At 45.6% G+C, this 13,709-nt stretch overlaps 1 protein-coding gene across 1 annotated transcript in view; it reads right to left on the reverse strand.

Moving 5' to 3' along the window:
• Positions 1 to 2,105: 2,105 nt before the first annotated feature.
• Positions 2,106 to 13,709, reverse strand: part of DHX35 (DEAH-box helicase 35) — a 78,046-nt gene continuing 66,442 nt past the window's right edge. Inside the window, exons 21-22 of the mRNA XM_017511962.2 lie at positions 10,634 to 10,745; positions 2,106 to 3,315 (exon numbers count right to left, since the gene is read on the reverse strand). Of these exons, the coding sequence (XP_017367451.1) occupies positions 3,271 to 3,315; positions 10,634 to 10,745 (157 nt within the window). The 3' untranslated portion in view covers positions 2,106 to 3,270. The remainder of the gene's footprint in view (positions 3,316 to 10,633; positions 10,746 to 13,709) is intronic.

The raw sequence follows: 13,709 nt of genomic DNA on the forward strand, positions 1-13,709 counted from the left end.
TTATTGCACTCCAGCCTGGGCGACAAGAGCAAGACTCTGTCTCAAAAAAAAAAAAAAAGTATTTTATAGAGAATAAACTTAAGCTTTACAAAATGCTCATTACTACACATTCCTCATTTTTGCAGGACTCAGGAAAATACATAGTGGGCTGACACTGATGCCTGCTGTCACAGCCTGCCTGGGGTCAAATCCCAACCCCGTGGATCTGTGTTTTGGGAAAATACATAATAGCGATTGGGCTGGGGTCTAAGCACACTTGTAAAGAAACAAATTTATCAGCTTTCACTCAGATCTGACACTCTGATCTCCCGGCTGGGGGCTATCTGTCCCTTGGGCTGCATGTCTTCATATCTTCCAACTCCTGTCCCCTGGATTCCCAAGCCCCATATCATTAGAACCACCTGACATGGGGCTTTTAAAACTTACAGCTTCCCAGGCCTCACTGCCAGAGGTCCTGTGGCTCCAGGATGAAGTCTTGTGGTTATCATCCAGCTTTAGGCCCCTTGGCCTGGGCCTCCCTCCCTCAGCCACCCAATCCCCCGTCTGGTCAGCAGCAGATGTCCTTGCTCAGGCTAGGAGATGTCAGCCACACGCTGTCGGTGCCCAGCCCTGGAAAAGAGCTGAGAGCAGGGCTGGGGTGCTGGGGACAACCCAGCACCGAATGGCAGGGCCTGGTCCATGAAGCAGGAGCAGCACTGGTAGCACGCTGTGCTGACACACCAGGACAAACCAGCAGAGATGGGAGCATGGAGCTGGGGGACTGGACAGCTCTCCAAGTTCATGGCCCAAGTGACATGCGCTGCAGTGGGGGGATGGCCAGGGAAGAACATGAGAGCAGTCTGTACGTTCACCAGGAAAGCATCTTGTCGTAGGAAAGTCTCTGTGGATACAGCCCTGGCCTTATCAACCCCTACTGGACCTCTGCTAACCCCTGCCACCCTGTCCTTCTCACACACCCAGCTCCATCCTGGTCCACTCATCTGGTTATTTGTCAAGTGTCTCCACCCCATCCCTGTGCCATGCACAGCCTGAGGGCTCAACATTTGCTGGCTGGACTGAGTGGTGCACTGGCTGAGCCAGGGGCTCCCTGTGACAATGTCCAACCCCCAGGGACACCAACTGTGGCAGAGAACTGGCAGGGTCTCTGCAAGCCACCAACACAGAAAGCTCCCACCTCTGGGCCTGCAGGGCACATGGTCTCCATGCTTTCCAGCACCAGCTTCTCTCTCCTCTCACTTGCCCCAAAGGGAAGACACAGCAGCGCTGTGGGGAATTTCACTAGCGTATCTGAAGACCTGTGTGGAGCCCAAGGGGACTAATTCTGTGGAACAACTGGGGGACAAAGTCTGTGAGGTGCTAGGCCCTGCTGTCACATCTGTGGGCTGACAGTGGGAACAGGGACACAGACCCGCAAGAGACAAAGTCAAAAGCTCTCGTCTCTCTCATCCAGGCTGGGCCCTACTCCCTGGCGAGCTGTGCGGTTCCAGCCTTAACCATCCCCTACTTGGGACCTCCCCATCGGCCCAGGATTTTGCAGTTGCTTTGGACAGCAAGGACCTGTCCCACCCATCACAGACTGTGACATAACACAGAGCACAACACTGGGAAGTGTCCCCTGAGGAGGGCTGCCCTCTGAGAGGTGGAGGGAGAGATGGGAGGCATGGGCTCAGGATCAGGCACCCGGGATGGAAGCAGCCTGCAGAGACGGCCTTGCCTCTGGGTGCTCCCTCCAGACTGTCCGGCCTCCTGGTGGACTCTGGTCTCCAACATGAGGGTGTGAACCCTGTAGCTTTCCCCCTTCCACCACCACATAAGCTTACCAGGATCAGCCCCGGTCCTAAAGCCAAACTTGAAAAAAAATGTTTCTGACTTCTCTACAGGAAGATCCCATCTGGAAACCGGCAAGAATTAGCACCTCTTTGGGACTTCCTTTAAATGCCCCACAGTTTACTCTAATCAGGTCCCAGGGGCATTCAGTCACATCATCTTGCTTTAGGGGCTTCCCTAAATGTATGCCACAGCATTAGGCTTCTTAGCTAACGTCAGGCCCTCACTCTGAACAATTCGCTAGAACATGTTAACATACAGACCATGAGAACCAGGTATGGGAGGGAATACATTTACTTTAGGTATAAAGGTTCACTATTATTAACAAGTTAATACTATTATTTACATGTTTATAAAATGGAAATAAAAATGACATACACGTTTGGTGCCAAAAGTGGCACATCCAAACTAATATCAGTACAAAAATAAATTTTCAAGCTATGTGTTTTTAAAATAAAGGTCATTGGAACAGTAAGGGGGGAAAATCTGCATCTGGCATGTGTTGAAATGCAATCACCGTCACAGCAAAGCAGCCTGGGGCAACAAAACCAGTGCCTGCTGGAAGAACTGCCCCCGCCTGCTGTCGCAGTAATAACCAAGCAAACAAACAAAGAAACCATATACCAGTTATGTTCCTGAGCTACGAGAAGTTTAGAGCATCTAAACTGTTGTGAATTCCTGCTAAAGAGGAGGCCCTGTGGGATCTGAGCTGATGAACTTTCCTGAGTGCTCAGCTAGTGTGGCACCGGAACCTGGCACTGCACTTGGAGAGGACGCTAAGCCCACGTGTCATCCTCAGCCAACACAAAACAGCGCACGGGTCCTCTTTGTCAATCACCAATGCCTTGCAAGGCTCCTGGCTGCAGATAAACAGGGGCAAGGGCTGAGGACAGACAGAAGCCACTGGGTTTGGGAGCCCCTGTGCCCATCAGACATGCCCCTTGGTGGTTTCGGCAAAGATCTCCAGTGTTTTGTTCTTTCATAGATACACACTTGTTCACACCTGGCAATGTACCTCATTGGTTAACAGAGCCGTGGCCCCGGCAGGGAAAGCAAAGCCAGCCCAGCAAACCCTCTGTCTACCCTACATGGTACTTCAGCCTTCAGTGGCTAACTTTCCTCCTTGTTCCCCACAGAGCTGGCCAGGACTGCATGCCTTTCGGAAGTGGCATGCTGGGTTAGTGAGAGTGCTGAGTGAGCCAACTCCCACTCCGCCCGCTACAGCACAGAAGGATGCCTACCCACGCACAAAGTCCTCCGGGATTCCAGCAAGGATGCAAATGCTGTGGGTAGCAGGAAGGGCTAATGAACAGGCCGCAGCCCCCTTCAGAGCAGCCAAACATTCCACAGGAGTTGGTGCCAGCTCACCCCGCCTGGGGCCAGGGACAGCAGCATGGGGGAGAGGACACCAGCAGTCCCTGCAGCCTCAGCTCTGGGATCTTCTCACTGGTCCTGGACCTTGGCCCTTTTGGCTTTCAGGGACAGGTGCTGCAAGAGAAGAGAAGACACTATAGTTGGGGTTGATTAGATAAACCAGACTGCTACATGATCCCCATACAAATGACCACATCAAATCTTCCATCTGGTCCACACCTTCCCGGTAAATGCTGTGCTGCTCATGAAGTAGCCTGGAAGGAAAAAGCCCAAGTGACCAATGAAGAAGCAGACCTTAAGTCAGCTGCCAGCAACCTGAGGCCCAAGCCACTGTGGCTGAGCCTGGTTGTACAGCGCTCTGCGGAAGCTGTCAAGGAAAGGTTTTCTTTTTGAGACACGGCTCTCTCCCTCTGCCCCAGCCTACAGGACAGCACTACAACCAGACACCTGGGCTTAGGCTGGAAGTGACCTCAAATCTCCATGAAGTTCCTGACAACAGTCAAGAAAAGGTATCCACTCTTTAGGAAAAAGGAAGTCCATTTACCAAGCATCTCAACATACCAGGTACCCACATGCCAGATACCCATGCTCAAGGATGGAGATAAAGACACAGCCCCTGCCACATGAAGGGTACAAGCTTGCTGGGAAGACAGATAGAAAGCACATCTCCTAGTGACACTTTTGTTTTTCCAGAAATGTCACTTTCAACCATTATGAATAACATGAAGTACAACATTACAATCATAGGCATCAGATGACAGGATTGGAAGATGAAAGTATTTTTTACATTGCAAGGTAAAGCCAAAAGTGGCACAAATCCTTAAATATGCCTTTGAGGCAATGTGTGCCTATAAGCTTTTAATAAAAGACCTCCCTCCACTCATCAACTGGGATACACCCGACAGCTCATTACTAATCATCAATAACCAAGAGATCCCGAGCCGTGCCACCTAACACACAGTGAGAGCCCCACACGAGAATGCCCACCCCAACCCCTCCGCTCCGGGGCCAGTGTGCTCATTTCTTAGCACATCCATACGGGCTCACAACATCAAGCTGCATCGCCCCCAGAAAGAACTGCAGGCCCTGGAGGATGTGAACAAAGACACAATGCACCATCCAGGATGACGTGAGAGACAAGAGTGAATGGGACCCAGGTCTAAATGAGCTACAAGAACTCAGACTTCCTCTCTGCTTACACCTGAGGAAGGACCACTACCGGCTCTTGCAAAGGCCAAGTTAAAAGGGTTTTCCCTAATAATGAAGATATCTCTGAGAATAAGGAAAAATAATTTAAAAGCCAGAAGACAAATCTCTGAATAGGTCACCCTCTTCTTCCCTGTCTAGCTGTAGGTCTTGCTAAATTTCTCTGCATTCTCTCCTCTCTGCATGTCACCTGGTATGACCCACACAGCTAATGTTAGATAACCACGGCCTTAGCTTGGGGATGGGAGATGACGCCATTGTGCCTGTGGGGCCATTTTTGGTGCTTGTTTCTGGGAAGAATGTTGAATATAAACAGAGCTGACTCTGAACCATTTCAGGCCTCTACACAGAGTCAGAGCGACATTCCAAAAAATAGCGGTGATGGAAAGTCTCCAAAGGTGCCAGGAACAGAGCGGCGAATGATCTGCGGGCTGTGGATGGTTGTGAGGTGCTGCACTGCATTCAACAAAGGAACATCTACCATACATGGGCAGGCCCTGCAGATCTGGAGGTTCTTTGAGAAATTAATCTGCTTTGGACAAGTTAATAGAAGTGCCCTTAGACTATACAGCAAAGAAACAACACAAGTTTCTCTGTGGTTTTAGGACCATGGCCATACAAGGAGGTTGTTGCACAAGGTGATTTCTTTCTTTCTTTTTTTTTTTAAGATGGAGTCTCGCTCTGTTGTCCAGGCTGGAGTGCAATGGCGTAACCTCACCTCACTGCAGCCTCTACCTCCTGGGTTCAAGTGATTCTCCAGCATCGGCCTCCTGAATGGCTGGGATTAAAGGCACATACCACCACACCTGGATAATTTTTATATTTTTATTAGAGACGGGGTTTCACCATGTTGGGCAGGCTGGTTTCGAACTCTTAGCGTTAGGTGATCTGCCCATCTTGGTCTCCCAAAGTGTTGGGATTACAGGCGTGAGCCATCGCACCTGGCTGCACCAGGTGATTTCTAAAGGTCCCAGCCTCTCTAAAACTACTCTGATGACAGTGGAGGGGATGAAAAAAAAAAAAAAAAAAAAGTGATTTGGAAAGAAGAGACAAACGCAGAAATTTGGTCTTGTCATTTTCTTCAAACTCCTGAATCTATCTGCTCTTTAACTTTGTGGGTTTGACCTAAAGAAACTGGAATTTTGAGCTGAGAAGGGAAAATGACTCAGCTTCTAGGCTAATTCTGTGTCCAAGAGTCTAAATGAATCCAAGACAATTTCAGGCTCATCCTTCTCTGGGTGTTTGCATCTTCCTACTTCAACGAGCACTTTGACCGCTGCACCGTTCCTCTTCCAACCTCTATTTACTGTTCTGATCCCTTCTCTTGGACTCCCAAAGGTCTGCTGCTTTCCACTTGAGAGGTTTTGAAGGAAAAGACTTTCTTTCACCACAGGGTTATTCTTATCAACCTAATTCAGCAAAGACAACACACTCTGCATTTTTATCCGTCCTTGCAGGCTGATCTTTCTAGCTGAAATATCTGAATTGGGATGTGTGAAGAACTATAAAGGTGTGAAATGGTTTTTGTTTGTTTAGATAAAAATTAAATATTATAAAATTTTGAAAGGGTAATTTCCTTTGACTTTGGTGGGGCAGGAGAGATGAGGAGATTTTTCCATTTACAGGGTCACAAATTCAAATGTCTCCAAGAGTTGAGCAGGCAAGTAAGCAAGTGACGTGGGACTATGGCAGCTGGCAATGTCACTGACAGCAGGCAGCCATCCCTAAGCCTCTGTGATGCCACCACATAGGAACTCAGGCCTAGTGCTACCAGACTAAACATGTCTTTCAAGACAAACCAGAAATTCATGTTTAATATGAAATCTCCCAATTTTTAAATGTGGCAATCAATTCAAGTATTACTTTGAAAACACTGTGTAATCCAATTCTGGCCCTAATGGAGAAAAAGGTTTCAGACTTTCCCTTCTGCTGTAAACTTGGGCAGAATATGTAATGCAAGTGTTTTCAGGCCACAAACAGCACAGAGCTATAATCCGTTTTTAAAAAGGAGCTGGTTATAGTGGCTCACACCTGTAATCCCAGCAATTTGGGACACCAAGGCAGGCAGATCACCTGAGGTCAGGAGTTCGAGATCAGCCTGGCCAACATGGCGAAACCCCGTCTCTACTAAAAATACAAAAATTAGCCGGGCATGGTGGCACACCTCTGTAATCCCAGCTACTAGGAAGGCTGAGGCAGGACAATTGCTTGAATGGGGGGGGTGGGGGGGTGGGGGTTGCAGTGAGTGGAGATCGTGCCACTGCACTCCAGCCAGGGTGACAGAGCAAGACTGTCTCAAAAGTAAATAAATAAAAATAAAAAGGGAACTAGTGGGCATGGTGGCTCACACCTGTAATCCCAGAAATTTGGGAAACCAAGGTAGGAGGACCACTTGAACCCAGGTATTTGAGACCAGCCTGGGCAACATAGTGAAACCCCATCACTAAAAAAATTTTTTTAATTAGCTCAGGTCAGGCCCACTGGCTCATGCCTGTAATTTCGGCACTTTGGGAGGCTGAGATGAGTGGATCACTTGAGGCCGGGAGTTTGAAACCAGCCTGGTCAACATGGTAAAACTGACTCTACTAAAAATACAAAAAAAAAAAAAAAAAAAGGAGTCAGGCATGGTGGCACATGCCTGTAATCCCAACTACATGGGAGGCTGAGGCAGAAGAATCACTTGAATCTGGGAAGTGGAGGTTGCGGTAAGCCAAGATCATGCCACTGCACTGAGGCTCTCTCAAAAAAAAAAAGAAAAAAAAGAAAAGAAAAGTAAATTAGCTGGGCATTGTGGCACTTGCCTGTAGTTCTAGCTACTCAGGAGGCTGAGGCCTGAGGATTACCTGAGCCCAGGAGGTCGAGGCTACAGTGAGCCATGATAACGCCACTGCATTCTAGCCTGTGTAACAGAATGAGACCCTGTCTCAAAAAAAGAAAGAAAAAGAAAAAAAGGAAAATAAGGTAAGCTCCAAATTCATCTTGAGTCTCTAAGCCTTAGCACAGGGAGGAAAATCCTAAACAGAGAACAATAATATGGCTGAACAGAGGAATCAGAGATGAGACTATACGGAGGCTGTGACAGCTGGAACTTACAGGACAGGGCATCAAAAAGGAGAAGCTCCAGAAATCGACATAGGGCTACCCTTACGTCTTTGGCTATGCTTACATCTTACATCTAAGCTACATATATACAGGCCAAGATTTGATAAAGCAGAGAATTCTAGCAGAAAATAGTTACTGCAGAGTTATAAGCTGAGATGGAGGTTCCAGAGGTCTGCACAATGCTAGAGGCACCGAAGTTCAGAATGCAAAGACTCCGCTGAGTATCCTGGCCATTCGGCTGAGACATCAGTCTTAGGCATACAGCTACTCTAGACCTGCCCTGTTAAAGCCTAAAATCAATGCTCAGCAGAATCAAACTGATGTGCCAGTAAATTAACTGACTACCAGGAAAAAACTCAACATTCTACAAGAAAAACAAACAAACAAAATTCAGACTGTCCACAACATAGCATCTCTAACATCCAGTCAGATGTTAGAGATTTTGTATTGTCTAGTAATTTACAACAAAAAATTACTAGACAATACAAGCAGGACAATGTGACCCATAACACGGAGGAAAAATAGCCAGAAGACAACACAGACCAGAAATGAGAGAGATGCTGAATTCTATAGGTAAGCCCTTTAAAACGGCTATTACAATACCTTCAAAGATCTAAAGAAAAGGATAGACATAGTAAGTGAACACATGAAGACTCTAAATAAGGAAACAAACTGAAGAAGAAATGAAAATGCTAGAATGGAAAAATATCTGAAATGAAATTTTTCTGTTGGGTTTAACGGGAGATTGGCCACTGAAGACAGGTCAAGAGAAACTATCCAAACTGAGGCACAGGGGAAAAAAAATTAGAGCCTCTGTCCCACATGCGGGACAACATCAGGTGCTTTAACACATACGTAAGTGGCATTCCAGAAAGAGCAGAGAGAAAATAGTAGAGCAGAAAAAAATATTTTAAAGAGTAACAATCCCAAACTTCCCAAATATGATTTTTAAAAATCAGCCCAATGATCCAATAAGCCAGTGAACTCCAAGTGGGATAAACACAAAGAAAAGGAAACCATAGGTCAAACTGATGAAACTCAAAGACAAAGAAAAAAGACACATTATTAATACATACAGAGGAACAACCATGAAAAGGACTCCTGGCTTTTCTCTGGAACAATTCAAACCAGATCTCAATGGAATGAACTCTTTAAAGCGTTAAAAAGAAAAAGCAAACAAAAGATTTCACTCTAGAGCTCTACACAGCAAAAGTGTTTTCCAAAAACGAAGATGAAATAAAAATATTTTCAAATAAATGAATGCTGACAGAATATTTCATTAGTAGACATGCAGTAAAAGATTTATCAAAGGGTGTTCTTCAGGCTAAAGAGAAGACAGAAACTTGGATCTACACAAAGGTATGAAGAATGATAGATATGTGGGTAACATAAAACACCTTTATTCTTGTTTCTTAATATCTTAAAAAGACAATGTTTAAAACAAAAACCATAGCAATGTATCATGGAGTTTAAACGCATGTAGAAATAAAATTTATGACAACAATCCGAGCACTTTGGGAGGCCAAGGCAGGTGGATCACTTGAGCCCAAGAGTTTCAGACCAGCCTGGCCAACATGGCAAAACCCCATCTCTACAAAAAATAAGAAAATAGCAGGAGTGGTGGCATGCACCTGTGGTCCCAGCTACTCAAGAGGCTGAGGCAGGAGGACTGCTTGAGCCCAGGAGGCAGAGGCTGCAGGGAGCCCTGATTGTGCCACTGTACTCCAGCCTGGGCAACAGAGCAAGACTCTGTCTCAAAAAGCAAACAAATAAAATACATGACATCAAGAGCTCAAAGAATGAGATGGAGAAAATGAAATATACTGTTGTAGTTTTCTTATAAGCTAAGTAGCATAATATTACTAATTCAAGATAGACTGTGATGAGTTAAGAATGCATATTATAATCTTAGAGAAATCACACAAAAATAAACCAACAGGTATAAAAAGCCATTACAAGAGGTAAAATAAGACACTTTAAAAATATTTCATTAATTCAAAAGCAGCAGTAAAAATGAGGAACAGGGGAACAAAAACTACATTGGACAAGTAAGAAACAAATACCAAAGGTAGTGGAGTGAAATCTAACCATATTAATAATTACCATAAATAACTGCACAAAACACTTCAATCAAACTCAGTGTGGAACAAACAGAATGGGTCTATGGGCTGAATTGAACCAGAAGTTTGTAAACTCTCATTTACCTCCCAGCCTTCCAAATATAACCACCTCCCAATTAAAAATCGTGTTATAGGCTGGGCACAGTGCCTCACACCTGTAGTCCCACCACTTTGGGAAGCTGAGGTGGGCAGATTGCTTGAGCTCAGGTGTTCACGACCAGCCTGGGCAACATGGTGAAACCCTGCCTCTACAAAAAAAAATTAGCCGGACGTGGTGGTGTGCACCTGTAGTCCCAGCCATTTGAGAGGCTGAGGTGGGAGGATCGCTTCAGCCCAGGAGGTAAAGGTTGCAGTGAGCCAGGATCGTGCCACTGCACTCCAGCCTGGGTGACAGAGCAAGACCCTATCTTTAAAAAAACAAAAAATCATGTTAGAAGAATGTATGGCCTTCTAAATTTTTACAAGGAATAAAAACCATTTTTTGCAAAAATAAAGGAGCAAATAAAACTATAGATCTGTCCTAAAATGCTTACTCCCTGCTCGTCTTGCACATGGGCTTGTCCAAAGGGTAGCAACAGGAATAGCTGCATCGCCCATCAGTGTGTTTAAAGCAGCTGGGGCGTAAGCTTGCACACTCATTTATGGTCTTTGTGAGGCAACACTCATCAGAGATTATCTGTGCCACTCCTTGTGAACATGGATCCAAAGTGTGATGTGATTTCTTTAGAAATAGTTTGGAAGAGCGAAAGGAGAGAGGTGCTGAAAACACCTTTTTTCTTTTTCTTATGAGGTTAGGGGGATTTTTATTTTTAATTGCGCTTCACTATGAATTAAACACTAGAGTGCTTTCCCAGAATGTTTTGGGGATATGGTAATGGACTTTCCACCCTATGCACCACTAGGGGGAACACACTTAGGGCATTAAATTGGAGGGAAAAAGTACATTTAAAAACATGAAGATGCTGCTAACAGGTGGCTGGGGCTTGGCCTCTGTCCATTCCTACCGTTCCTTGTTGATAAAAGTGTGGAGCCAGCTCCAACAGCCAGGCCGATTCAATGGCAGTCACATCTCTCATGTAATACTTGGAGGTCTGTATAACTTCATTATAGATAACCCTGAAATAAGAAAGAAACATGAGCTAATTTCCCCCTCTTAGGATGATAGTCAAGAGCCACAGTTACACACTGTTTCCTTTGACTTTTAGCAGGTTCTACTCTATGTGCCAGACACTGTGCTAAACACATGCATTTATGTTGCTCACCAAAGCCTCATGACCTATGTGCTGGGTAATGGCGTGCTCATTTCTCAGATGAGACTCTAAGTCCTAACTGACTTCTGGGACATCTCAGATATCCTCAAAGGACCTTTCTGGATCCTTCATCTGCATTTACAGAACTCTGAACTGACACTAATGATTTTATTAGAAAATACAGAAACAGAGGCAAAGGTTTGCCTGATTCTGAAAGGGGCTGGGAACTGACTGGAAACAGACAAAAGAATTTTCTAAAATGATAAAAATATTTCATAACTTATTTGGGTGCAGGTTACATGGGTATATACATTTGTCAAAACTAATCTTGCACTGTAAATAAATTATACCTTTATTTAAGGAGAAAAATGTTTCTGAGGCTCAGTTAATAGACAAAGAGCCAAGACCATAGTAACAAGTCTGCAGGTTTTAGGTGTGCATATTAGTAGATCTTAGTTTCTGAGTCATCCAAAGTGCTGATTCAGGGCTTCCCAAGTAACTATAAACACACCAGCCACACTGTGGTTGCCCACCCCTCAAAAACCAGTAAATCCATCTCAGCTGATGAAAGGAAACAGGAGGGCCCCCTGCAAAGAGGCTGTGAAGGGGGAGCACTGTCTTTGCCACCTGAGTGGTACGGAGCTGCTTCAGGCTGGCTCTATTTCCCCAAGCTTTCTTTGCCCTTCAGAGCTCCTTAGGAATGAAGCAAAAATAAGAAAAGCCTTTCTCTTTTAAGCAACTCCCAAATTTAACCACCCAAAAGTCAGCAAAAAAAGAATCTAAAACTGAGGTTTTGCATCTGTCTTGATTTAAAAAATAATTTTTTTAAAGACAGGGTCTCACTCTGTCACCCAGGCTGGAGTGCAGTGGTGCAATCATGGCTCACTGAAGCCTCAACTCCTGGGCTTAAGGCATCCTCCTGTCTCAGTCTCCTGAATAGCTAAGACTACAGGGATGTGCCACAAGGCATGGTTATTATTATTATTATTTTTTTTTTTTCTTTTTTTTTGAGTTGAGGGCTCACTATGGTGCCCAGGCTGGTCTTGAACTCCTGACCTCAAGCAACCCTCTGGCCTCAGCCTCCCAAAGTGCTAAGATTAGAGGCATGGGCACTCTTCAAATTATCCTGCACTCATGAGTATGCATACCCTGGCCACATTTGTATGGTCATTTGGTAACATTTCTAAACCCGGAACTAACCAAGGTGCTCTCTACCTAAGAAACTTCTAGGTCTGCACTGGTTCCAGGATAAATCTGATTCCTTGGTCTAGAGAAATAGAACTCAAACTTTACTGCCCAACAGCAACATCTGGAGAGCTTGTTAAAGTGGAATCCTGGGCCCTAGTCCAGTTTCTGATTGAGTGGGGCTGGACATAGCCTGAGAATCTGCATTTCGTACAAGTTTTCAGGTGATACTGATGCTGGGCTGCAGGCCACACTTTGAAAGCCGCAGGTCTAGGGTACAAAGTGTTTCACCACAGACCTTTTTGCCTTCAAATCTACCACTATCTTCTCTCCCTTTCTTCACACACGCCCCACCCTTCTTCCCAAGGCTTTTCCATCTTCCGGCTGGAGAAGGGCAAATTGTTGTTGTCTTTAAAATTTCCTATCTGGGCCGGACACAGTGGCTCACGCCTGTAATCCCGGCACTTTGGGAGGCCAAAGCAGGTGGATCACCTGAGGTCAGGAGTTCGAGACCAGCCTTGCCAACATGGCGAAACCCCACCTCTACTAAAAAATTAAAAAATTAGCCAGGCGTGGTGGCACACACCTATATTCCCAATTATTTGGGAAACTGAGGCAGGAGAATCACTTGAATCCTGGAGGCGGAGGTTGAAATGTGCCAAGATCGTACTCCAGCCTGGGCTACAGAGTGAGACTCCAGCTCAAAAAAAAAAAAAAAAAAAAAATCCAATCCATGGTTGATCAGTACTTTTAATCATACTTTTTATTGGTAAAATACAATATAAATGAATTACTAAAAAATTGAAATTGTAAACAAGAAAAATATAAGCCCCCAATTTTTATTAAATTGGATAAACATAACCACCAAAATGCTATAAAGATGTCTAAAGGCCTATTCTCAAATTCTGTGCTTACCTCTTTCTTCTCAGGCAGTGTTATGGAGCAGTATCATTTCATGAGCTACCCATACCAATCATTCCCCATTTCCCAAACACATCAGGCTCCTTCATGTCCCCTGGCTCTGCCCCTGCTACCTCTCCACCTGGAATGCCCTTCGGGTCCTTTCTGCCTGAACACTCTTGTTTCCTAGGTTCAGAATGAATGTTATCTCCTCCATGAAGCCTGCCCTCATCTCATTCGTACATGATGTGCCAAGCCCAGCACTTCATCCAGGCCACTAGTGAAGCCCTTCCCCTAAGGTAGTAGACTCTGTCTCTATGTCAAAACTGTGGGCTGGGGCTGGGCACGGTGGCTCCCGCCTATAATCCCAGCACTTTGAGAAGCCAAGGCGAGTGGATCACCTGAGGTCAGGAGTTGAAGACCAGCCTGGTCAAACATAGTGAAACCCCATCTCTACTAAAAATACAAAAATTAAGGCCGGGCGCGGTGGCTCACGCTTGTAATCCCAGCACTTTGGGAGGCCGAGGCGGGTGGATCGCAAGGTCAAGAGATCGAGATCATCCTGGTCAACATGGTGAAACCCCGTCTCTACTAAAAATACGAAAATTAGCTGGGCATGGTGGCGCACGCCTGTAGTCCCAGCTACTCGGGAGGCTGAGGCAGGAGAATTGCTTGAACCCAGGAGGCGGAGGTTGCGGTGAGCCGAGATCGCGCCATTGCACTCCAGCCTGGGTAACAAGAGCGA

This window comes from Cebus imitator, unplaced genomic scaffold (assembly GCF_001604975.1).
Source record: "Cebus imitator isolate Cc_AM_T3 unplaced genomic scaffold, Cebus_imitator-1.0 Scaffold18, whole genome shotgun sequence".
Classification (NCBI taxonomy): domain Eukaryota; kingdom Metazoa; phylum Chordata; class Mammalia; order Primates; family Cebidae; genus Cebus; species Cebus imitator.